Source organism: Daktulosphaira vitifoliae, unplaced genomic scaffold, assembly GCF_025091365.1.
Source record: "Daktulosphaira vitifoliae isolate Bord-2020 unplaced genomic scaffold, ASM2509136v1 Scaffold_2, whole genome shotgun sequence".
Classification (NCBI taxonomy): domain Eukaryota; kingdom Metazoa; phylum Arthropoda; class Insecta; order Hemiptera; family Phylloxeridae; genus Daktulosphaira; species Daktulosphaira vitifoliae.
This window is the reverse complement of record NW_026099573.1, coordinates 23069750-23097103: the sequence shown is the minus strand read 5'-3', so window position 1 is coordinate 23097103 and position 27354 is coordinate 23069750. Positions and strand designations below refer to the sequence as shown.

The 27354-nt window shown below is 27.8% G+C and overlaps 3 protein-coding genes across 7 annotated transcripts in view; 1 reads left to right on the top strand and 2 right to left on the bottom strand.

The window, feature by feature from the left end:
• The first annotated feature begins 735 nt into the window (after positions 1-735).
• LOC126897827 (mitochondrial thiamine pyrophosphate carrier-like) lies at positions 736-9429 on the top strand. Of its 3 annotated transcripts, none has more exons than XM_050671719.1 (6): positions 736-907; positions 1028-1183; positions 1694-1870; positions 3683-3854; positions 3918-4069; positions 9009-9429. In XM_050671719.1, the coding sequence occupies exons 1-6, from the start codon at positions 785-787 to the stop codon at positions 9186-9188; spliced, it is 960 nt and encodes a 319-aa protein (XP_050527676.1). In that variant the 5' UTR covers positions 736-784; the 3' UTR covers positions 9189-9429. The 3 variants fall into 3 exon arrangements, with proteins under 3 accessions (XP_050527676.1, XP_050527677.1, XP_050527679.1); XM_050671720.1 differs by lacking the exon at positions 9009-9429 and adding an exon at positions 4268-8927; XM_050671722.1 differs by lacking the exon at positions 1028-1183.
• Positions 9430-9495: 66 nt separating this feature from the next.
• LOC126897485 (hatching enzyme 1.2-like) lies at positions 9496-20560 on the bottom strand. Its single transcript, XM_050671130.1, has 7 exons — positions 20125-20560; positions 14250-14353; positions 11762-11858; positions 11558-11687; positions 10087-10283; positions 9928-10027; positions 9496-9840 (listed from the first exon to the last, which is right to left on the bottom strand). The coding sequence occupies exons 1-7, from the start codon at positions 20264-20266 to the stop codon at positions 9666-9668; spliced, it is 945 nt and encodes a 314-aa protein (XP_050527087.1). The 5' UTR covers positions 20267-20560; the 3' UTR covers positions 9496-9665.
• Positions 20561-21711: 1151 nt separating this feature from the next.
• The window catches only part of LOC126897484 (DNA ligase 3), a 29376-nt gene continuing 23733 nt past the window's right edge, over positions 21712-27354 (bottom strand). The window contains exons 15-21 of one of the 3 annotated variants that reach the window (XM_050671128.1): positions 27093-27197; positions 26888-27034; positions 26488-26634; positions 23767-23865; positions 23474-23556; positions 22668-22755; positions 21719-22002 (exon numbers count right to left, since the gene is read on the bottom strand). In XM_050671128.1, the coding sequence (XP_050527085.1) occupies positions 21895-22002; positions 22668-22755; positions 23474-23556; positions 23767-23865; positions 26488-26634; positions 26888-27034; positions 27093-27197 (777 nt within the window). In that variant the 3' untranslated portion in view covers positions 21719-21894. Of the gene's footprint in view, positions 22003-22667; positions 22756-23473; positions 23557-23766; positions 23866-26487; positions 26635-26887; positions 27035-27092; positions 27198-27354 lie in introns of all 3 variants that reach the window. The other 2 variants (XM_050671127.1, XM_050671129.1) reach the window with 2 other exon arrangements.

Sequence of the window (27354 nt, the reverse complement as noted above, 5' to 3'; positions counted from 1 at the left end):
CACGGTTTAGTAGGGTCTAAAGCACTGGTAAAAACCATCGCTTTAGAATATCGTACACGTGTTTTCAATGTTTTTATAAGATGGTCTTGTGAACCTGAAACTGAAACAGTTCCATGTTGTGCAGACCGGTCAACGGTCCCGATTTTTGATCTCGCTATCGGGGGAGGCTACGCTGTTATGTGTGTTGTAGAGAGACGTGAATCGCCCTGAATTAATGCCTAATGGCAATTTCGGGACGAGCTGCAATAATTAAAGTCATGGGTAAAAAAAAAGGTCCTGGATTATACTGTTATCACATATAAGATAAAACGATAAATAGATTATCTGTAAGATTGCATTTTTTATCATAAGACTGATAACTTTGACCGAGTAATCGCTCTACGCCGAGCAATCACCAAATAGATAAATTGTGGTGCATAACATTTTATTCTTTAGTACAATGTTGATCCTTAACTCTGTTGTTTAAACAAAAAAAAAAGAAATGTAAAGTAAATTGATCAATTATCAATTGATCATTATTACTAATTAATATTTAAAATATTATGAATTATTTTCTATAAAAGCCGATGATAGAATTGTTAAAGACTTATTATTTTTTTCAATAATTTTAATATGTACATTTTACAGTACATACATACNATCTATCGGTTAGAAAAAGCGTTATATTCAATAAAATATTGGTAACCGAAGGGTAACCAATATTTGTTAGTGATAAGAAGTTGGTGGACCACGAATTGGTAGCTTCACACTCGTTTTTCTTAAAATAATAGACAAATTGTGATTTATGACGCACGATAATAAGTCTGTAGAACCATCTTGGTATTTGCATAGTGCAGCAGGAGCATGCAGTGGTGCAATTACTCGTATGCTTGGACAACCTTTTGATGTTATTAAAATTAGATTTCAGGTAAATTAATTTGGTTGTACTCAATAATATCAAAAATGACTAACTTAAAAAGAACTACCTACTTTTAAAATAACTATGATTCAATATTAAAATTCTAGTTATTATATATTAAAATTTTAGTTACAAGTTGAACCTTTATCTAAAAATTCATTTATATCCAAATATAAATCTATTTCTCAGTCTATTTACCTTATAAGTAAAGAAGAAGGATTTAAAGCATTGTGGAAAGGACATTTACCTGGTCAATTATTATCGATTACTTTTGGTTTTACTCAGGTGAATTTAATTGTCATCATATATAATGATAGGAATAGTGAAATAGTAATAAAATAATAATAAATAAGATATTATCATATTTTTTGTTTTTTAATTTTCATTCTCAAAGTTATGTGCGATCTTGAAAAAAAAAACTTACTTCTCATTTTATCAAAAGCTTAAAAATTTTTGTTTAACTTAACTTAAAATTCAACCTTAATTTCATATCTATTTTTTTGAGTATAAAATATATATTATATAATATGTATATATATTTTGAAAAAAAAATACTCCTGTTAGATGAAATGTTTTTGCTATAACTTATGAATATTAAAAATGTTGGTTTTTTTGCTAAAAATTATTTTATTATAGGTTAATATAATATTTTATAGTTTTATTAATTCTAAGTTAATATTTGAATTATTTTCTTACTTAACATAGAAATTATATTTAATAATATTGTTCTTGTTATTTGTTTTTTTATTTTATACAATGTTTTAATGAATGAATAACAATTAAACTTGTTTTCAGTTTGTTGTTTTTCAACAAACTCTTGATTTTTTATCTAAAAGAGATGATGAAATAGTAAAAAGTAAAAACTATGAAATTCATTTTGTTAGTGGTGTCATAGCCTCAACAACAGCAACAGTAGTATCTTATCCATTTGATGTAATGCGGACTCGATTAGTTGCACAAAAGTCCAATCAGGTGAGTAATTATAAAACAGATAATGACAAATTACAATTTTAATGTCATAACTTAAAAATAGTAATACACTAAAGATTGACGTAAGAATCAAATTAAGAAAGTTTTTAATAAAATAAAGAACTATTTTATAACTTTGTATAATTTCTCCATAAAAATATTGTAAAAAAGTATTAAATATCAATTTTATATTAATTTAAATACTATAACTATTTATTCATGATAGTGATTTTAATCACTATCAGATAACATCTATTTTTGATTTCACTATCCTAAAGCCAAATTCCTACGACTGTTGTACTTGCCAAATATTCGTCACTTGTCAGTTTCCCGCCGATTGTCAGTAAATGTAACACAAGTCAAATGAATTAATGACTTGACAAATTTATACTCGTAGTTCACTCATGCAGATCTGTGTACTTGGCCAATATGTGTTTTTAGGGTGACTATCAGTAACATAATTTTTTCTTCCCCAACCATCTATATTTGTACAGTATAGCGGTGGTTTATATAGACCTAATAAGTTAATTTAATTTAATGAATGGGTAAAACTATTTTATAGTATAAATGTCATGTATAATTGAATAAATTCAATTTGTAAATATAATTTAACAGTTAAGGTTGATTATATAATATATTAATTATATACACAATTTTTTTTAAATGCTCTGATTTGATTAATTTCTGCATTAGTAGCATGCTCTAACGATGTAGATTTCAAAAACATATCGATTGTAGTGATATTCAACATTTTTTTTTTGTCATTAGAATCACTCTCTATTTTGAAATAATTCTTTTGGATCACTCTGTATACACAATTTTATTAAAATGCTCTGATTTGATTAATTTCTGCATTATAATATATTAATTATATAACTTATTAATTTATGAATATTAAGTATAAGGTATATATTATTGGATAGTTTAATATTTTTCTAAAATGTTTGTATTTGTAAAATTCTGCTTTGTTTTTGCAAGTAAAAAATTATATACCGTGTTATAATATGGTGCGTAGCTGAAACGCTATTAGTTTTACTCTGTCGTGCTCTTTCTTTAATTTTTAGGGAAACTAGCCTCCTCAAATTTGCTCAAATTGCTATTGTTGTTGGGTACTAAAAACAAGATTAATACAATTTAGTACTGAAAAATATTTTACAGTAGTAGCATGTTCTATTTTATAAAGCTATATTAGAACTACAAGTGTAAAAACAGTTTTATTTAAAGCTTCGATGATTATAATTAAATGAAAATGAATTAATCGAGCAATTTTAAACTAAAATATCAAAACTAAAAAACTAGTAATACTAAAAAATGTATTTAAAATCACTCACTAAAACTACCAAACACTGCAGCACTCAAAAAGCAAATGATACATGACTTATTATGTCAATTAATATTTTCAGATCCCACCCCCTATATAATTATTTGGTATTTGATCCAGTCATAAGAATAGTATACTTGGTTTTTGTTCATTACTTGTACGGGTGTACAAGCACTGATATACTTAACAAGTATATCAGTTGCGGGAACCCGACTTAAGACTCTATTATGCTGGTTTATTTTTTATAAATAATGAGTTCTGTTATTTATTAAATTTAATTGAATTCACTAAACAAATAATTTTGAAATAATTAATTTGAAACATATTTGAAGACCTTTTTTTTTTTTTAATTTGTTATGAGTTTAACCTAAGTTACTTAAATAAATTAAAAATTCATGTTAAAAAAAAAAATTAATTTTCATCATTGTATGCTATGTTTATAATAACTTCACTATAAATAAAGTATTTAACAAGAATGTTAATAATGTTTTCAGATGTATATTAATATGAGACATGTGTTTACATCAATATACAAAACTGGTGTATTTCAATTCTATAGAGGTCTTTTTCCTTCATTGATACTAAATTCAATGCAAGGTGGTTTCATTTTTTCATTATACAATGGAATCTCAAATTTATTAGTTACCAATACTAGCATTAATAAAAGTAATTCTGAATAAATAATCTAATTTAAATGTAATATTAAGATGTTTTGTATTAAACTTTTAGGTAATAGTAATGAAAATTTAAATGGTCTAAAACAATTCATGTCTGGATTTTTTTCTGGAATTCTATCTAAAACTTGTGTATATCCTTTTGATATTTTAAAAAAACGATTACAGTTACAAGATTTTGTTGAACACCGTAGTAATTTTGGTGAAGTAAGTTTATAAAATTAATTAAGAATATATTATATATAAATTTAATAACTTAAATTTTAACTTATACATTTGAATCTTAAAATAGAATTTTGTAAAAGTTTTCTAAAGTTTGTTAATTTATGGAAATAATTGAGAAAACTTAAGAAGTGCTGTCTAATATAACATGCAATTTAAAATCAATGTGTTTGATAATTCTAGGTTGCACATGATAAAGGAAATAAGTTAGTTTATCCCCAAAATGAGTTATCTCTAAATTATAATAGACATTTCAATTTTCTCTAGTTGAGTCCAAGGGAAATATGTCTACCATGATTATATAAGAGGGGTAGTGGGTTCTGTCGAAATTTAATTGAAGTTTATTACTCAAGTTTATGAAACAAAATAATGTAACAAATTGTAATATATTCAACATAAAGAAAATATATTTAATTGTTATTAATAAAATGTTAACTTTTAAAAATTACATTAATTAATGTAATATTCTTATATATACTGGAATAAAACGAAACAACATTTTATATTTTATTATACTTATATTAGATTGCGTAACATTGAACAGAGTTAAATAATCTAAAAAATGACATGACTTATATAAAGAAGTAACGTGTTGCACACTTTGACATCAAAAAGAATCTGACTATTATCTTTGTGATAACAGATATCACACTTAAGTAGCATCCTTCATTTTATATGAAGGTCCCAACAGGTGGCTATGAATTTTTCATATTGTCCATAACTCTCTGTAGGATATGCACCTTGATGGCTGTAATTTCTTGTTTAATGTTTTCTTTTAACTCTAATAGAGTATGTGGTATATTAGTGAACACTTTCAGATTTCAAAAAACCCCAAAAAAGAAATCAATAGAATATGGTGGCCAGGCAATATTACCATTGCGCAAAATTGTAAGATTTGGAAACATTCTTTAAAGAATAGTTATTGAATGAAATACTCTCTATATGGCTGGTAGTACAATCTTCTTGGAACCATAGTTTGTGATCTTGTACTCTTAATTGCTGTAATCCAGCTGTAAAGAAATTGTTCAACATTTTCACATAATGTACAGCTGTTACAATCACAGTCATATTGTTTTCTTCCAAAAAGTATAGACCCAAATAACCAGACATACACCACACCATACAGTCACAAATAATAGTTTTGTTTGTTAATCACACCACATAAATGAAAATATTCTTCATTTGACATAATCAAATTAGACAAAATTGCATGATTTTCATCTAATAATTGCTGAAACATTTTACAAAATTCAACTCTTGTACCAAAATCATTTGCAAGGAGTTGTTACACTATCTGAACTTAATATGTAATTAGTTTACAATCACTGTGTAAAATTTTTCAAAGAGTTCTGTTAGATAAGTTCGAGGGCACAACACCCTCTGTTCTCCAAGCAGAGGTGATGGTGATACTGATAGGGTCTCAGAACTTGCTGGTATACAAGAAAAGAAAGATAACTATCTTAAGTGATAGTCAAGCTGTTCTGAAAGCACTCTGTAACGACCAGGTGAATTCAAAGCTAGTCCTCAAATGTAGGGAAACTTTAGAATCACTATCGAGGTTCAACAAAGTTACACTAGCGTGGGTACCAGGATACAACGGTGTCACTGAAAATAAAAAACCTGACTTTCTATCTAGGAAAGGAGCAGAGAACATCTATGTTAGATTAGAACTAGTTGTAGGACTCACTGAGCAATCGCTCAAAGTGCTACCCAAGAATTGGTGCAGAGAACAACACACGAAAATCTGGAAGTACTTGGTAGTACCTAAACCAGGAGTCGGCAATTAATTTTTAAGGAGGTCCCGGAAATTTGAAAAAACAAGTCGAGGTCCAGAACATCAAGTCTAAAATATTAGTTAATAAATGTATTAATTTTTGTATTTAAAACACACTTACAATACAAACACAAACATACAATTTTATGTTTAATGAGCGAAATGGCATACTTTGTCCTGGGCTAGTTTTTTAAAATTTGGGGTTCTTAGAGAAAAACTAATACGGAGGGCGTTTTCAAGGTGTTTAACGGTTAGCCTCGATCGATATTTGTTCTTAAGAAATGATATTTTGGAAAAGGAAGATTCGCATATATATGTTGAGCCAAACATAGTAATTAATCTTATTGCCAGTTTTTTGCAATTCGTATACTTCACATCCAACACATGTTTTGCCCAAAAATCTTCAGTAGATTTAGTTTTGTATATTTTTAATGAAATATCTTCTTGCAAGTTGATAATTTCCATTTGAAGAGAAGATTTTGGAAGTCTGAACAACTTCGTTGCTACGTCAGTCCATTCTTCCGTTGGAGAAACTCCGTAAGGGTTTTTTTAAAAATTGCGACAGTTTTTCAATCTCTGTAAAATTGTTGAATCTATTACTAAATTCTTTACCAAGATCTGTCAAAAAACTTAAAAACACTTTGCAGTCTATGTCGGAATTTGTTTTATATTCAAGTATTATTGGAAAATGAATAAATTCTTGATTTTTAATATCTTGTTCAAATAACTTTAGCTTTCGGCGAAAAGCATATACACTTAATATCAGATCGCATATTAACTTTTTATTCCCTTGTAACTCAGTATTAAGTGCATTTAAATATTCAAGAATGTCTTTTAAAAAAGCCACAGCATATTGCACTCGTTTGTTAAGAATTTTTTATACTTCCTTGCTTCTTCCATATCCAAGTTTACCAAGAACGCTATTACTTCTCCTTTTACATTCCAAAAACGTTCGATCACTTTACCTTTATTTAACCAACGAACATTGTTGTATTGAAGTAAATCCGAATACGACGAATCACATTCAGATAAAAACTGTTTAAATTGCCTGTGCTGAAGAGAGGATCGAGACCGCATAAAATTAATTAACTTAATCAAAAGCCGCCCATTACGCCCTTCAGTGTTGTACTGAGTTTGCCACACAAGAATGTCTGATGAGTTATGCATTGATATAAAAGTATTTCAGCATTCTTATCCTTAATTCTCTTAACAAACCCCTTTACTTTGCCAATATCACAGGAGCACCATCGATTGAAATAGACACGATTTTATCATAACTTATATTTGATTTAATCATAAAGTCGTCAAAAGTTTTGAACAAATCTTTTTCACGAGTCTTGCCTTTAAATGACAGTAATGTCAGCAACTCCTCTCTAAATACTCTACTTTCAACGTCAAAAAACCGCATAAAAATTGACATCTGCTCAGAATCAACAATATCACAGGATTCATCAAGTGCAATTGCGTAGCATGATGCCTTCTGTAAAATGTCCTTACTGGCAATGTGTAACAATATTGTTCAGTCCACTCAGCTTGGAACTTTCTGTTTTCATTATCAACTTTACGTATTTTGGAAAACATATTAAGCACAATAAAAACATATATAAAATTAATAATTCGTTAAAAAATAACATAACGGACGCGATGACGATTGCACACGAATTACAGGTATGTAAGTAATATTACATTTAAACACGACGGACGCGTTGCGATGAAAATTTCAAATGTTATATTGATGTGTTATTAGGGCTGAGGTTTATTACTATAAACGGCGATAACAATGAATGCTATCGTAATCACCTGATAGAACACAAAAATAGATAAAAAATTTTATTAGGTGCGTATTGTTTAACAAGTTATTCTGGGTTTACACAGACAGTATTTTATTTTTCACAAATATTGAAAAAAAACAGTATTAAAGTAAAATATTTTTGGCGGTCCAATTATTTCCCCTCCGCGGGCCGCCTATTGCCGACCGCTGACCTAGACAATCTAAAATGTTTATCAAGACCTCCGGTCTACTGCTGGGTGATCTTAATAGTATGACTAGACATTAAATAAGCAATTTGATTGGTCTACTAACAGGACATGGTCACTTGTTTAAACATCTTTACGCAGTGGGGGTATCGGAATCACCATTGTGCTGGAAGTATGGAGTAGAAGAGGAAGACTCTTTTCACATAATGTGCGAATGTGAAGCCTTGTCCACACTAAGATTAAACTACTTGAGTAAACCTTTTCCTGAAAAAGACGATATTAAAAACCTAAGACCAAGAGAGATACTTAATTTTGTCAGAAAGACAGGACTCTTTGGTCATCTACAGGGGGTCACTTGGTCCTTATACAATTATAGGTTTAATGTAATAACACTTCGGTGATAACCTAGGTATGTAAACCGAATGAAGACAAAATTTATGATACCATTCTAAGACTGAATTCTGTAAAGAAATAGGACTACCAACAGGAATATTGAATTGGCGTCGAAAATTGTGTTGTTTGGTTTCAATAAGTTTACAATTAATAAATGTCATTATGGCAAAAACGCGATGATTAAGAAGCAACGTGTCCATGATTACTGAAAGTAATACTAAACATCATGAATTTTTATCTGGCAACAAACTAATTTATCTTATCTAGTTTACTTCCAAACCATAGCACTATTTAAATCGTCAAAACCTACTGACCCCCGTGTGTATTGTATTATACATTATTACAAATGCTCTCAAAAATTAATTTTATTAGGAATTAAGAAGAGGTCTTATTTGATATAAGTTTTACATTATTATAACAAATGATTTTATAATAGTGATAAAAATCACTGTAAATCTAATAATTATAATAGTGACTACCTAATACCTAAGATTTCTAATTTAAAATATATACATTTATTGATTATCAATAGATAGAAAATCAAAGGACACACTTATAAATCTAGTACGAATATTAATTATTTCCACAAATAATAAGGTATTATGTTCAAAATCTAATAACTAAACATTGCAAATAAGTGTTTTTTGAAAAAGAGTAAAATCCCTTTAGTACAATTGATTTAAATAATTTACATTTCTAAATATAATTATGAAAATATATATATATATATATCAGGTATATTTATAATATATTAACTTATTTTAATATGATTTTTTCTAGAAATTTATATGCAGAGGGATGTTAGACTGTTTTAGAATGACTATTAAAAAAGAAACTTTTTTTGGTTTGTTTAAAGGCTTATCTCCATCACTTTTAAAAGCTGGATTTGTAACAGCAATACATTTTACTATTTATGAACAAAGTTTACACTTATTTAAATTACTAATTAGTGTTTCATAAAATATAAATGGTTATGAAACGATTTTATGTAAGATTTATTATGTTGTTCTATATTATTAGTACACTTAAACTATATTTAAGTTGGTGATTTTTATAATATATTAGATTATAACACTACTAAACGGTCATATTTTTGTTCTTCAACAATAATTCAATATATATTTAAATACTGATTATTATTAATTTTTTTTATTAATATGTAAAAGTTTTTATGTAAGGTTAATAAATAAGCCATTTCTTTTTTTTTTTTGTTATTTATTGATAAATACTAAGAAATGTTTGTTAATATATATATATATATATTGACCATCGGTTTAAAACAGTTAACACTGATACTATACATCTATTATAGAATAATAATATGATATAAGTATATTATATTATATTATTATTATATAAAATTTAAAAAAAAAGTAGTCCCGGAAAAAAATTATAGCTCTTAGGTAATTGTTTATTATTTTTTTTAAACTAGTAGTTTTAAATTTCCAAATGATTACACAACATGTAATACTTTCGATTAAATTTAGGTGCTGTTCCCAAACAATCGTACAAATTATTTATCTTTAAGCAATCAGTTTTACTCAACATTTTCCTCTGACCTATTGTTTTTCCAGGTATTTTCGGTTCCATAGTAGGTTTGCCTTTACCAACACTATAAATGTATAATTGAATTTAGTTCATTAGTTATAATACTAGAATATACAACAAGATATGAAAACTTTTAAAGTTAATATTGCACCTGAAAAAATTTTTGCCATAGTGCATAACACTATCGTAATCATACTCAAATTCATAAGTTGTATTCTTAAGACTCTGTTTGTCAAAGTTTGATCGATATCCTGAAATAAATTATGTGCATAAAAATATGACTTCAATTACTGTATATAAATATACATACGAGGTAATATATTTTCAAAATTGATTTTTACGAATTTGTCTCTATCAGCTCTTGATTGTTCATGGAAAATACCCAATGCATGCATTAATTCATGGATTGGTCTACCGTCAGTACCTAAACAGTTAGGTCCAGTTTCATCAGGAGGTTGTAATGAAACAATTTGAGGACCACCATATCTGCCGACATAAGACCAGCATCTAAAAGAGAATTTAAAAAAACTTCTCTGATAGAAGGTTTATTACGTTTTAAACGTGTTTATAACAACAAAAATGTCTTATTTATTTTATTTTATAGAACTTTTTAATAGTTTAAATAGTTTAAAAACTATTTATTTATATTTTTTTAATAATGCATTTTTAAAAATCTTTTAAAATATACTATTATTGACACATTCATTTTTTTCACAAGAACTAATGTTATTCAAATTATTGGATTATTATTATTATTAAATTATTATATTTATTGGTACCCTTTGAAAAATTGATTATAGTACCTTTCACAGTTTAGTAAAAATTAAAATTCCGGCAAAAGTATAAAGTGAATAGTCTATTTATAAGGATAAATAAATTAGTTTCAAAAATTTTTGATAAAATAGTTAAAAACATACCAATAACTGAACCCCTGTCAATAACTAATTATACATAAAAGTTAACAGATATTAAAATATATTGTGGCATATTTAGAAATTTATAATGGGGGCACAAAACATTTTTATGGATAAGGTACTATAACATAGAAAATAAGGTACCATAAAACAACTTTTTTTTTGCGCATAACTTTTATTAACACAAAAAAAATTTTTTTTTTAACAAAACAAATTAATAACGCAAATTAAAATAGATAAAAAAATTAAAAAATAGCCATAAACATGCATAATATCAACATGATTAAATATACAATTTGAAAACATTGTATAGGAAGTGAAATTTTTTTTTTATATATACAAATTTATAAATCAATGTTTTATGTAAATTATTATAGATTATAATTTATAATAATTGAAGTCTTCTTGTATTCTTTAGCATACTATTCGAGAACTTCTTCTGCGTCTATAGAAATTCTGGGTTAATACTTAATAATGCTAGTCCATTTAAATGCTATTCGCTCATAACTAATCTCAAACAAGTTTTTATCCTTTCAAGCGAATGAAATGATCTTTCTGAAAGACGAGTGGTCACAGGAGTTATAGCGAATAATATAAAAATAGATTTAGATTTATAGATAAAGATAATGTTTCCATCGCATTTGATGGTATGATAATCAAAAAATAACTTTCTAATGGTATTAATCACGAACTTATCATACACTATTACATTGCTAAATAAAATATTTACATGGCTCAGTCAATGGGAAGCACGTGCCCCTGTGCCCCCTCTAAATATGCCATTATATATATAAGATAGTAATACAATTTAAAAAATTCATTGTTTGTGATTATTGGACATAACATATAGTAAATAAAATTTCTTACCCTGCTGGGTATTTGACTGGCCAAATTAACAAATAATCCTTTAGTTTTCCATTCCAAGGTACAAATTTAATGCATGTAAAAAAGTTTAGCGTTCTGATGGCTTTATAAATGAGGAGACGATGTTCAGTTTCTAATATTCAATTAATAGAACAATTATTTTTAGAATAGAAAAATTAATGATATAATTCATTATTTTATACATACCGTATAAAGGACTTATCAAGTAAGGTACTGTTCGATTTAACCAAAGTTTTTCTGGAAATATATCCCATCGCAATCCAACCCGCCAATAATCGAAAATCTAGGTATTACGATTTTTGTTTAAAAATTTAGATCTATTTTTTTATAAAAAAAAACTATACATTTATTAATAAAATTTTATTATATGTCAATATTTTTAATGGGAAATATTTGGGTGGATGAATGCATCATATGACGCTGTAATAATTCATATTAACAGGTCTAACTATATATAGATGACTATGAGGTGTGTTCAGAAAATGACGGCAAATTGTTGATTTCGCGGATTTGGAGGATAACTCCGTGCGATGGTCACACATCCTCGGAGCACTGGACGCATTTCGGGTGCCTCCGTACCTCATACTTTAACAATCGGGTCATCTCTTACGAGAGCGCCGCGGTTCCGAGAATCAGACTCGTAAGGGTCGGTTCTCGGGCCTCTGCTGTGGAACATCGCTTAAGACGCGGTGTTCCGCTACCACCATATGTGCGCGTCGTCTGCTATGCGGACGACACACTGGTGATGGCGGAAGGCGCCTCGTACGAGGAGGCTGGATCTCGTGCGAACTGCGTGTTCAGTGCAGTCACCGCCTGGATCCAGAAGGAGGGGAGTGGACTGATCCTCGCACTGGACAAGACCGAAGCGGTCTTATTTACGGGTAGTTAAAAGTTCACTCCTCCATGGCTCGCCGTGCTGGGGATGAGATCCCGCTTAAGGACTCCATAACCTATCTGGGCCTGGTCGTAGACAAACGTTTAAAGTTCGGGCCGCACATTACTCGTATATGAATAGACTAGTGGCACTCATGCCCAATCTGGGTGCCCCGAGGGAGATGCGCCGTAGACTCTTAATCAGCGTCATACACTCGGTCCTCCTGTACAGGTCCCCGGTTTGGGCGGATATCCTTGAGTATTCGTCAAAAAACCGTGAAGATCTGCGACGCTGGTTTAGGCCGGTGCCTTAGGTTCTTGTTTTTGTGTTTTGTATCGTGAGTTATTTTGCCAACCCTCCCTAAAGGTTCCCACTCTGGAACCGGTTAACAGGAGGGGGCCACACTACGTTGCGAATCAACTCTTGATTAATTTCGAGATGATTCACAATGTGGTGGCATGAATTATATAGACGGCTTGGGCCGCCCTGAAGTAATGTCTAACGGCAGTTCCAGGGCAGCCCACAGTAATGCCGACCGTAAAAAAGGTTTGGAGGGTACAATTATCAAAAAAAAATGTTCATAATGTTGGTCCCTATGAAGTATGATCAAATTTTCAGCTGGATTCATTTTTTACTTTGTCAGTGGCAACCGCTAAGATTAAACGTGTTTTTATGACCTCGGCAATTTTCACTTGTTAAAAAAAAATTAGTCAAAAGATTTATATTAAATTTTGCCTAAAAAAATGAAATAAAATGTAATAAAGTATGTGAAATGTTAACAAAGGCCTGTGGTGTGTCTGTCATGAGTAAAACAAGAGTTTACGAGTGGTATAAACGTTTCCAAAATGGCCGTGAAGACGTTGAAGATGACGAAAGCCCCGGATGCCCCAACACATCAACAACCGATGAAAACGTGAAAAAAGTGAAAGAAATGGTTATGAACGATCGCCAAATTACAATCAGAGAAACCGCTGATGATATTGAAATATCAATTGGCTCGTGGCATGACATTTTTTTTTTTTTGAATGTATTGGGTATGAATCGTGTAGCAGCAACATTTATTTAAAAATTGTTGAATTTTAAACAAAAATAGCGGCGAATAGAAGTTGCTCAGGACTATTGAGCAACTTAATGAAGTCAACGACGATGCAGAATTACTGAAACGTATTATATCAGGTGACGAAACATCAGTTTATGGACACGACGTTGAAACTTAGGCTCAATCATCCAAGTGGAGGCATTCTGGATCGCCAAGACCGAAAAGGCTCGACCAGGGCGATGGAACGTGGAAAACAATTTATAGCGCTTGCACCACGATAATGCATCTACACTTCATTGCTTGTTGGTGAAATTTTTAGCAAAAACAGTACTGTAATGATGCCCCAACCTCTATATTAGCGAGGCATAGCTTAGTGTGACTTTGTTCTATTTCCAAAAATAGAGAGAACCTTAAAGGACCGTAATTTTACAAGCATAGATAACATTAAAAGCGCATCACCGAAGGAGCTGAAGGCTATCCCAAAGATCAAGTTTGAGAAGTATTTTTAGGATTGAAAGAAGCATTGGCACAAGTGCATAATATAAAAAGACTTTTGACGGCGACTACATTAATGTAGATGAATAAATAAATATTTTTTTCAAATACCGAAAATGCCAGTTATTTTCTAGACACACCTTGTATAAACATGTCTATGTAAAGATACAAAAATGCTCCTTCAAAAAAGTTTGATTTTTGTCAACTTACAACATTGTTGTTTTTAGCAAAAATATAAACGTATTTATAAAATAGATGAAAAATACCTCATTATTTAAAGCCATATCTCCTTGAAACAAGCCTGGTTTTACTTCAGGGTCAAAATCCTCTGCTGATTCAAAAGCTTCCAAATCGTCAGTGCTGATTTCAGCTAGAAAAACATTGTTTAAAAATATTTTACTAAAGAGAATTCGTGTAAAGATGAAATATTTTATCAAATATATTCCTACATTTAACCTAATTTTAATATTTGAATTATTCAATCACAATATATATAGTGTTTAACACTGATTGTAGAAACCTATGAGCATTGGACAAGCCAAAAAAAAATTTTTTAGCTATAATTTTATAAAATTGTTGAAATAAAAAATGATGAGCAAAAAAATAAAACTCACCCATCCCTTAGATTTAACACTGTACGAGGTGTGTTCAAAAAGTAAGGTGACTTGATATTTTTATGAAAAACTATTTATTTATTCATCAATGTTTATGTTGTCCCCTTCAAAGTAATCCCCCTCAGATGTAATACACTTGTGCTAACGCTTTTTCCAATCTTCGAAACACTTCTGATAAGCACTTTTTGGTATAGCCTTGAGCTCTTTCAGCGATGCAGTTTTTATCTCCCCAATCGTTGCAAATCTTCGTCCTTTCATAGGGTTTTTCAGTTTTGGGAACAGAAAAAAGTCGCATGGGGCTAAATCCGGTGAATATGGTGGCTGAGGCATGATTGTGGTGTTGTTTTTGGCCAAAAAATCTCTCACAAGCAACTATGAGTGAGCAGGTGCATTATCATGATGCAAAAGCCATGAATTGTTTTTCCATAATTCCGGACGTTTTCTTCGTATCGCTTCTCGCAAATGACGCATAACTTCAAGATAATACTCCTTATTGACCGTACGACCTTGTGGTAAGAACTCCTGATGCACTACGCCACGACAATCGAAGAAAACGGTGAGCAAAACCTTGACATTTGATCGAACTTGGCGTGCTTTTTTCGGTCTTGGCTCTCCTGAGCTCTTCCATTGAGACGATTGAACTTTGGTTTCGATGTCATAACCATATACCCATGATTCGTCATCAGTTATGACCCTTTTGAGCAAATCAGGATCATCATTGACGTCAATTAACAGCTCCAGAGCGATGCTCATGCGACGATTCTTCTGGTCAAAATTAAGCAGTTTCGGAACAATCTTCGCTGACACACGTCTTATGCCCAAAATATCCGAAAAAACTTCATGGCACGAGCCAACCGATATGCCAACATCCTCAGCAACTTCTCTGATAGTGATTCGTCGATTTTCCAAAACAATTTTCTTCACTGCTTCAACGTTTTCATCTGTTGTTGACGTGCTGGGACGTCCAGAGCGAGGTTCGTCATTGGCATCTTCTCGGCCATCTTGGAAAAGCTTGTACCACTTATAAACGTTATTTTTACTCAGAGCGGACTCACCGTATGTTACTGTCAACATTTCAAGTCTATTAGAACACTTAATTCCATTTTTGACACAAAATTTCGAGTACGAGTGTACCAACATGACATAAAAAAAAATCTAAGATCGAACGGACGTAGCCCGCGAAATTTGAAAAGTCACCTTACTTTTTGAACACACCTTATATATATATATATATATATATTAAGATGACACAAATTAATTAATATAGATGATTACTTTTAACGCTAGCCACTCGATTTCTCTTAAAATAAAAATTTTTTAAAACAGTATTTTTTGAATTTTGTAAGTTATACATGTATCTCTATTTATGTCTGTTGAAGAATACCTTTTAGGTCCATTCCTTATATCTTATAGGAGTGTCAATTTTATTTTAGTTTCAATGCGAAGCTGAGAAGGTATTAATTTTACTATGATTTGTTCATTTATCTTTTTTAGTCACCAATTTTTCTCGTTTCTCATTGGATCGATTTTTTCTCAACGATACGCTAAAATATTACAATCGTATCTAACTGAAGACATAATCTTCAAAAATTAAAAAATTTTCCCTCATTTCCCGTAAATAGTAGAAACCCCCCAAAAAGTTACGATTTTTAAAATGGATAATTTTTAACTTTTTTTTCTTAAAACTGTCATAACTTTTTGAAAAATGAACGAATCAAAATAATTTTTTCGTATAAATATTTTAGGTATTTGATATAAATTTTATTTTTACAATTTATACATTTATTTTACTTATTTATATTATAAATTAATATTAAATCTGTTACAAAAACACAGTTATGATTATTTCAGTTTGCACCATGAGAATTAGAATAAATTAGTTTTTTGAGACAAAATTGTATTACTTTTAACATTTTTGATAATAAATTATGATGTATTGCATATAAAATTCAACCAAGTATGATAATAATTAATTATAATTATCTTACACTGAATTTTTTTATAAAGCACTTAAATTTATGAAAACTATGTTTTATTACTTATATAGGCAAAACTAGACCTTTGTGTTAAATAAGGCCAAAAAAAATAGATCAAGTTTTCAATGACTTGATTTATTGTCGTGTTCTAATGGAACTAGGAGAATTTAGTCTACTAGCTAATGAAAAATATTAAAAAAAAAAATTAAATTAGCTCTCCTAAAATATTTAATACATAGTTATTTCACCATTCAAAAACCAAAAAGTTCTATTATACATACAATGTCCATAAGAGATATAACTTTTAAGTTTTCGTTCAAATATCTATTATTAAAAATTTAAAATAACCAATGAAATTATAGCGCACTATAAGATGTATTATCCATAAGTGGTGGTTACAATAATCTCATTCACATTGATAAAATTTGTAACTATTAACAATTGTGTTTCAAATCGGTAAGAAATTCTACACGTTATCTCTTATTGTTCAGAATTTTGTTTCTTCTTATTTTTATTTTTGCTCATATAAAATTTTTAAATTATGATGTTTCAGTTTAACAATTTTGTAACATTAATCCAGTAGAATTCTGACTGATCAAATTTTACGTTTATTACCCGGAAATGGCAATATATTAAGCCAGGTCATTGCCTAGTCGACCCGAGTATTACTTGATACTGCTATTAAAGTATAAGACCATTGTGAAGTGGCATAAAACAAGTGCATAAAAAAGACGAGAGCAAAATTTAAACGTTGATACCTTTTTTTTGTTCGTTAATTACTAATAATATAATATAATGATAAATTGAGTAAAAAAAAAGTTCTTAATAAACTAAGATTGCTGGCCGATTGAAATAATAATTAAAAATTATAATTGTATTATTATTCAAAGAAGCAGCCGAATAATTGGTGTGAGCCTAGTTAGTCATAAAACATTCGCTAGTTTGAATAACATAGTTGTTAAAAGTACAATTGTAAATTTAATTTATTCATTATGCTTACGTTTTCCTTAATATTTCAGGAGGTTATAGGCTAAAACTGAGCAAAACTTTCCCAAGTTAAAAACATTTATCTAAATAATACGACGTATTATATGACATTTTTTAAATATATAAAATGTAAAAGTTAAAAAGTTTAGTCCTTACAAAATAAGGACAAAAATAACTGTAAAATAAAATGAATGTATTAAACATTTTATAAAAAAACGCTTCGATGCAAATCTGTAGATAGTGTTTAATTTAAAAAAATTGATGGATAATTACAAAAGCAACATCCAACTTCTATTTCCTTAATTATACCCAGATTAGTAATTCTTTTAATTATATATTATATAATTTTTTTAATTAATTGTTTTCAAATTATTATTGATTTTGATTTCTAATATGTTAAAAGTAATAATTTTGAACCTACTTTTTATTGTCCTTTAAAGTGAAAGTTTTATTAAAAAAAAAAAAGAATTTATTACCATAACAAGTAGCTCAATTTGCAAGTTTGAAATTGACATTATTAAATAGATAAAAATGAAATTGTTAAGATTAATATGCTGTCAGCAAATTTTATAATTACTATTTACAGTATATTTATCAGAAAAGTTAGATTTTTTTACATTTTTATAGTAATAGATCACTTAAATAAACATCATATTAATAATTTCTAATTAACTTTTGGCGTTTAAAAATATTCTACAATGGAAATATTCAGAATTTAATTAATATTAATGATTATATAGCATATTTTTTAATACGGTAGCCATTTGCACATAGAATATAGGTCGTCGGGACAAATATTTTTTTCATTTTATAGTACATAACATAAGCTTTAATTTGATATATGTTTAAAGGACGCAGTATTTCCGGAACATTTTCAAAAATTAAGTTGAAAAAGTTAGTTTTTGTAAAAAAGTTACTATTTTGAATCCCCTCCTATGAGCAAAATAAGTGTTAGATTTTCAAAAAAATGATAAAAAATGAATGGAAATTACATAAGGTTTCAATATAAAAAAATATTATTTCGATTTGTTAATATTTGAAAAAGTTATGACAGTTTTAAGTACAAAAAACATCCCGATAGAAGATGATTTTTATCGCAAACATTACATTTTTTTTAAAATGTCGACAGCCATTTGCACATAGAAGATAAGGTGTCGGGAAAAATTTTTTTTTTTCATTTTATAGTATATAACATAACNTACATAAGGTTTCAATATAAAAAAATATTATTTCGATTTGTTAATATTTGAAAAAGTTATGACAGTTTTAAGTACAAAAAACATCCCGATAGAAGATGATTTTTATCGCAAACATTACATTTTTTTTAAAATGTCGACAGCCATTTGCACATAGAAGATAAGGTGTTGGGATNAAGTTTTGAACGCCCTCTATATATGGGGAAATTGTCCAATTTTAATAAAAAGTATGTCAAATGAAAGATGTACTTATAATGTAATTAGAAAAAACAATTTGTGCTGATAATTACATTTTTCGAAAAGTTATAGCACTTTTAAGTTGAAAATTAAAAATTGAAAATCGAAAATTTTAACACAAAAATAGCGTTTTTTTAACTACGGCAGCCGTTTACATGCAGAAGATAAAGTGTTGGGATAAATTTTTTTTTTTTCATTTTATAGTACATAAAATAAGCTTTAATTTGATATATATTTAAAGAACGCAGTATTTCCGGAACATTTTCAAAAATTAAGTTGAAAAAGTAAGTTTTTGTAAAAAAGTTGCTATTTTAAATCCCCCCCCAATGAGCAGGTTAAGTGTTAGATTTTCAAAAAAGTGATATCAAATGAAAAGAAAATATCTAAGGTTTTAGTATAAAAAAAAATTATGTTGATTTGGTTATTTTTAAAAAAGTTATAGCAATTTTAAGTAAAAAAAATTGAAAAAATTTTGAAAATTAGCGATTTTTAAATTTGTAATTTTTTTTGAGGTTTCCCCCTTTTACGGGGAACGTGGGAAATTTTTTCAATTTTGGAGGGTAAATGTCTTCGACTAGATACAATTTGTGATCTTTTGACGTATCATTGAAAGAAATGGTTTCGGTGAGAGTTGAGAAAAAGTGATAACAGACATAAAAAAAAAACACATTATGGTAAAACATCGAAGCTAAAAAAACACATCATAGTAAAATTAATACCTTCTCAGCTTCGCATCGAAGCTAAAAAATGATTAAACGCTTTAAACATTTTGAATGAAAGTTCAAAATTTAAATTAAACATTATTTACAATTGTCTGTTGATAAAAAAGTATTAATTATTTCAAATCTTCAATGCAATTGCTAGATAGGCGCAAAACAATATTTTTAAGCAAGAAAGACAATTTTCTTTTTGTTTACTATTACCAGATTTTGATGCTCTTTTCAAATATTATAAACCTTAATAAATGACAGAGGTTAAGCTGTATACAAAAAATAATAGACCTAAAGGTTTTCTTTTTTTTTTAATTATTTAAGTCGATTCTGTTTGCTTATTTAAATAATAATAATAATAACTAGGGTTTTAATAAATAAACCTTTTCTCGAATAAACGGTAATTCCCTGAAGTACTTACTTTCTGAAGGAATTGGCGGATGCACGATGTCTGGAACATTGGGTAACTTAAAATGTATATTTCTGCAAATACCTGCCTGAATCACTGCAAGTGCCGTCAAAACGATAAAGGCCAATTGCCTGAAATTGCTCGTGTTAAACATCAATGTGTCTGCTGTTACTTGATTATGGCAATTACGCTATCAAAGGTCCATTCACAGTCTTAGGATGATGTACTCTCAGCATTATAACAGCTCACTTAGACTCATCATAAATTTACTACTGTCGCGCAGTAATAATAAAACGATAAAAAAAAGTTATTAATCGATCTCGTTAAAGAACGGGTTAAAAAAATACAAGACTAATACTCCTACGCATAGCACAAAATATAACCGACAAGTTCACAGATGTATTGCTAACGTCTGGTCTATCGTTATTATGATCTGTACGCATCTATAGCTCTCCAATAGTCGTTCATCGACGAGGTCGGACGGCGACGACAGTAAAAGTCAAACCATTCAGTGGGTGGTAAAAATGGTAGTAAATTTGAACTTTGATATTAGCTATTTATAATTTTATTTCTACTGAAAAGAGATGATATTCAATTGAGTTTCCTTAAAATATTATTCCATATAAAATATCTTTCTTACAATTATTATATATTTTTCTTTAACCTATGGATTTAATAAAATATATCATCGGACCGTAAAACATATAAATAAAGACTCCGCAAAATTTGTTTTTCGCGATTACAAAATCATTTTATTTTGAAACAATTAAAACTAAAAAAAATTTCTTTGTATCTTTTCAATGTTCAAACGTTTAAGTTTGGAAGACACTGTCGTTGATGAACATATGCCACCTCCTTGGGTCTTATGATAAATTCAAGATCAGATATCTTCGGCAACGGACTAATATTTACACTGAACCAGTACCTTAAACTTGACCTCATCACTAATATCGCCGCAGGATTGACCCACTTATTCCTTTCACGTATCATAGTATTATTACAATATGCTATATGAATACGTGATATGAAATTATTAGTTAGGAGTTTGAATATTTTTCGTTTTCAAGACTAAATACAATTAGTCTATATAAATTCAAAAATAGAAATTAAAAACGTGTGTATCATATAAAAAAATAAATATTTTCTTTAAATTAAAAATTTACTATAAAACTCAAATTTTAGGTTAAAGTTACATAATTAATTTTAAATGTTAATGATAATAAAATAATTATGAACCGTCTGCACAATTATATTCAATTGAGTGATAATGTCGAAAATTCAGTTGTTTGAATTGTCCAATATTATGAAAATAAAAACCATTTTTTTGTTAATATATATTTATGTATAGTGTCTAGTAACAAATTTAATAAATATCTGTATCAAAAACGTAATCTAGTTGTAATTTTTAATATTAAGAACAATTTGTAATGATTAATTAAAGTGAATTTTAATTTTAATTGTATAATCAATGTGTATTAAAAATAAATAAAATATTTATATTTCCTAGTGAACAAAAAAAAACAATTTACTTTTACAATAATATTTAACATTTATTTTGAACCTAAACATAATATTATATACTATTTTTATAGTAATATTACAAAACTACAAACTATCTAATTACATTTCAAAAGAAGTAGCAACTCTTGGTATATTGGAACCATAAATGCTATAAAAGTGGTAGAAAAAATCAAATGCAGATAACAAATACAGTTGGATTTATTACAATTAATTATAAATATAATTTTAACTATAGTATAATTCATTCACTAATTATATATGTCACGTTAAATTTTTTAACAAATATTTTTCAGTCGAAAGTAATGTTCCATTTCTAATACTATCCCAAAACCATTGAGCGGTTACAGCAATTTTATTTTGATGTATATTCTACAAAAAATATATATATATAAGATATTTTATTTGTTAATATTCATTTTATGAGTTTTCATCAAAAAGTTCAAAGGTATTTCAAAATTCTGTATAGGTACCAGAATAAACGTATAAGGTAACACTTATTTTGTTACTATATTTATGTGTATATATATATATATATATATATACGATTCAAATGTTACTTTTTACAATAGAGACATTAAACAGGTTTTAACTTTCATTTTTATAAGTCTTAAATAGTTTTTTCACCTAAGTAGACCAATAAAATGTATACCACTAATTATAATTTACTAACTACACTGTACGTTCTAATAAATAAATAATACTAGCCCTGGTCAAGTTTTTAAGGTTAATGCAAAAAATCCGTTATACAATTTAGCATAAAAATATAATGCCATATAATCTAAACATTAAACAAAATAATTTTACCAAAATTGCAATTAAAAAATTCAAATTCAATGATAGAATTTTCAATTAGTTTTTCATTATTCCAAAGAATTTATTCATACCATCTTTCAATTTTTACTAAATTTTTATTACGTTTACGATTTTTAATAAATAATAATAATATTTATGTATTATTCTCAATAAATGTATTGTTAATATGGTATGAATAAATAATTTTTATTTGTAAAAAGAAATTGTAAAATTTAACTTACATGCATATTTTTTGACCAGGATTCATTATCAATTATGATGTGAGTTGCTTCAGTCGCATCATTAGAATCTAAAACTGTTCCTCCGTAGCTTAACAACCGTTAGTTAAGAGTTATTATTAATTATTTCAATTGTTTTTTTCGAAATTTTATAGACGCATATGTATCATATTATTAACGTATATATTATTGAGTGTCAAACCTCTTTACGGAAAAAACATAAATGTTTCCATCCGAAATAAATAGGCCGTTTAAAAAATTCAGTATGATATTTTGATTCTTATTTTAATCATTGGCGCAGCACAATCGATGTAGTTTATGAACCAAGATAAAAAAATGCGAAATGAAAACGATTTTAAGAATTAATATTATTACTAAATAATTATACAATTAGTGTTTCAGAGGCACAAATTAAACAAAATCAGTTTGATAGTATAAATTACGAGTTTTATGTTGATTAAAAAATAGATTGGTCAACTGATACTACTCAATAATTAAATTACAAAAATTTATAATCTATATATGTATAATAAACAATTAGAAATAATAAAAATGAATAAACAGGTATATTGGAAAAAAGTGACTTGAAATAAGGATAATTATGTTTGTTTAAAACACTAAAAATTTAAGCCGATAAAGTCATTGATTATTTACAGAAAATTGAATTAAACATGTAAAAAAGAAAAATCTAATGATGAAATTTTCTTCTAAAATGTAAACGTGTACAATAACACTACATTTTTCTTGTGCGTGCTATCTACAAAACACATTAACATAAGATAAACATTATTAAGTTAAAAAAAGGATACGCAATAAAATAACGTAAAAACTTGTTTTTTATTGGTGAATTTGGAACAACCAAATGAATTCCAGTAAACAAGTCAGGTAAGGGCTGAAACATTTTATTCATATAATTTAATGGATTGAGAAATATATGCCAATCCTGCTTCTTTATTAGAGTGCAAAACTGTTGCACTTTTCGAAAATAACATTATTAAAGATTTGCATTTTATAGAACAAATCGTTAATATTTTTAATAAGTTATACTACTATAGTCTCCTCTTCCAATTCATTATAATTTACAAAATTGATAAAAATTTACCTTTTTCGGACCATTTTCAGTTAGTTTAATTTTTTTTTTATTAGGTTCATCAGTATTTTTTGAACTTGAAGTTCCTTGTATGTACGAATCTAGAGTTCTCTGCAAAAAGTTCAAAGTTAAATTTTATTAAAACTTAAGTATTTCAAAAAACAAACGTTATGAAAATGCAATTATTTAAAAACAATATTTTTATGAATACGCTACCGTCTTCTTAATTAATAGACAATAAATATGAAATATTAACAGAAAATATAGTGATTAAATATACGATCAATTGTTCAGCAAACATAACGATTAAAATGTTAATACCATTGAAAGCATGCTGTGCTATTTAAAAGTCTATTTAACTTGTAGTGAAAATATACATCTGACTTTCAAATTATTTTACTATATGACTATATAATTAAAATTATAAAATTAATGATGTCTGAGATGTTTTCTTAGAAAGTAATAGTAATTTTGTTATTTTTTACAATTAAGTTATTAAGAGCTGTATTTTTACATAGTTAAGATCAATTATAATTGTAAACTATTAAACTGGAAGGTCATATCATATAAATATATTACTATTGGTGATATTATTGTAATATATTCAAAATAATAAATAATATAAAAATGACAGTAATATTAATAGCTTATATAAAAATTAGATTCCTTTTATTGAAAATTTCTAAAGTTATATGGTACTTATGAAAAATTACAAGAAATTGCACATTTTATCTTTAAATCTAGTCAGTATCAAAAAAACCCAGCACAGGGGGGTCGCGGCACAATGGTGACGTGGCATAGTTGAATCAAGTATAATGATATCTGACAGTGATTAAAATCATTATAAAAAAAAACGCTTCCATTCAAATCTTTAGATAGTGTTTAATTTTAAAAAATTGGTGGATTATTACAAAAGCTAAATGATCTCCTATTTCCTTATTTATATCCTGATTAAGATAAAGTATGTCGAATGAAAGAAGGATATAAATATTATTTTTCATAAAAAAATTGTATTGATCCATCCACCTTTCAATAAGTTATAGCATATTAAAGTAAAAAATGTAAAATATAAAATTGAGAATTTTCACACAAAAATAGCATTTGGTAGCCATTTTCACCATGAAGACAAAATAAAGTCCGAAATTTTTTTTTTCCATAATAAAGTACATTACATTAGCTTTAATTTAAGATATATATATATATATAAGTATCAGACTTTCCGGAATACCAAATGATAGGTAAAGACATCAAGCAACTATAAAAAAAAAAATTATATTGATTTGGTCATTTTTGAAAAAGTTATGGCAGTTTTAAGAAAAAAAAAATTGAAAATAGCGGTTTTTAAATTTGTAATTTTTTTTGGAGGTTTCCTCCATTTAAGGAGAACGAGGGAAATTTTTTCAATTTTTGAGGGTAATGTCTTCGACTAGATACGATTTGTGAACTTTTGACGTATCGTTGAAAGAAATCCGTTCAGTGAGAGCTGAAAAAAAGTAGTAACAGACACGAAAAAAAAACACATTATAGTAAAACCAATACCTTCTCAGCTTCGCATCAAAGCTAAAAATTAAATAATGTTACTATATACAAACTCCGTTAAATTTTTAAAGAAAAATAATTCTAACTATACAGAAATTTATTTTATATTAAAAATTTGGAAAACTGGGGTAACTATTTCATTGTAATAAACATTTCTTTAGAAAACTTTGAACTTAAAACAAAATTAAATGTAACCTTATCCTCTTAAACTCTTATACTAAACTTCCATTTGACATGATCTCACGCATCAGTCATCCTCATATCGCATTTAATAACATCATTCCATCTCTTTTTTGGTTTTCCTTTACCTCTTCTTCCCTCAACATTCAATCCCATAACTTGCATATTATCACTGATCTCCTCATTTCAACTTCCTCGTGTTCTCCTTTGGCAAACTCGTACTCTATATACCCTGTCTTACTTCTATTTATTCTTAATCCTTTTCTTTCAAGAGCCGATCTCCACACTTTAAGCAAACAAAATACCTATCATTTTTTTTGGTATTCCTCTACTTCTTCTTCCCTCACATTCATTTCTATAACTGTTGACAGCTTCCGATTCTTCACTCCTCATGACATGACCAAAACCATTTTATCTCATTTTATCCATGATTTACGCTACACCTAACTCTTAGATTGAATTAATTAATAATCAAAAATACAATTTCTTTAATGTTTTATACACTCTGACTTATAAAAATATTATAAATTAGTATAGTAATATTTTTTTTGATAACTCATGATAGATGAAGCTTATCATCTAATGCTTTTACCATAAGCATGGTGTTGGAAAATTTGAGTATCATTAAATATTATTGATATACCTTTTAAGTTCTAATTTGTTGTATCTCAAATTTAAGTAATATTAATATAAAAATATACTCATACTTAATTATTTACTTTCTTTTTAATTGAGAAATATTTACGCGTCGATCTCTAAATAACAAGTGTTTTTAAATGTTTATTCTCACACCTGAAAGTTGAACTCCTTTGTTAATTTTACATCATAGTTATATTACAGTATTTGTAATACAAAATACTCATGTACAATTGATGGAAATTTGGTATTGATAACATACTTAAATATACAGTGTATATACACGAAAGAAACAAATAATAGTTCTCTATAAAAACATTACACGAAATATTACCTATATCATAAGAGTTTAAATTTGTAATAATTGATTCAAATTACCTTTGTTTTCTTTCGTATTTTTGGTGATGGTGTCAACGAACTATTATCAGAGTCTGAATCTTTTGATGGTGAACTATGCGAGTCTCCAGAACAATTTTTGGAAAAAATATTTAAATTCTCTGTTTTCTTTGATAAGTTAAATAAATTCTAAAAAAATTTAAATAATTGATATTTACATTCAGTATTTTTTTAAATTCATTGATTGAATTTTAATTGCAAGCAATTAAAAGATCATTAAACAGTAAACGACATTCACTAAAAACTCGATATTAAAAATATTAAACTTCAAAATTTGTGATACAATTACAAAAGACACAAATGAAATTGCAAAATATTGTATTTTTATAACAAAAAATAAATATATTTATTAGTATTACCACTATAATTACACCACACTAACCTGTAATTCTGATAAAGAAGTAGCGCTTTCCCAATGTTTGTCATCCCTAATTTTCGTTACTCGTGGAAACCTTATGGATATACCATTTGCAGTGTGAATGTCTGCTTGAGAAAACTCAGCTCCAGAAATTTCCCAAACAGGCATTTCCTACGCATACAATATTTTTTTGTTTTTATATAAAAAAATTAACTCTGAACTAATTTACCTTTGGATCTTCTGCAATAAAATCTGGTATCATTGTTTTTGTACACTTTAACCAAGCAGGTATTTTAGTGGCATCTTTACTAATTTTTACCATTTTTAACTCGCTCTGATTTAGCAATAAAATTTAATATTTAATATTTAATTTTGTGGCTTTTGAGTTTAATATTTTTAATATTTTTTAGTTTTTTTAAATTAATAATATTTTTAATATAGTTTTAATTTTACTTAATTAACTAGCCACAAGTGATCAATTTTTATTATAT

Coding starts and splice junctions, on each gene's coding strand:
- LOC126897827 (XM_050671719.1), top strand. CDS start 785: ATGACGCACGATAATAAGTCTGTAGAACCATCTTGGTATTTGCATAGT. Junction 908..1,027: donor TTATTAAAATTAGATTTCAG/GTAAATTAATTT, acceptor TTAAAATTTTAG/TTACAAGTTGAACCTTTATC. Junction 4,070..9,008: donor ACCGTAGTAATTTTGGTGAA/GTAAGTTTATAA, acceptor GATTTTTTCTAG/AAATTTATATGCAGAGGGAT.
- LOC126897485 (XM_050671130.1), bottom strand. CDS start 20,266: ATGTTTAACACGAGCAATTTCAGGCAATTGGCCTTTATCGTTTTGACG. Junction 14,354..20,124: donor TCCGCCAATTCCTTCAGAAA/GTAAGTACTTCA, acceptor ATGTTTTTCTAG/CTGAAATCAGCACTGACGAT. Junction 11,859..14,249: donor ATATGGCTTTAAATAATGAG/GTATTTTTCATC, acceptor CGTAATACCTAG/ATTTTCGATTATTGGCGGGT.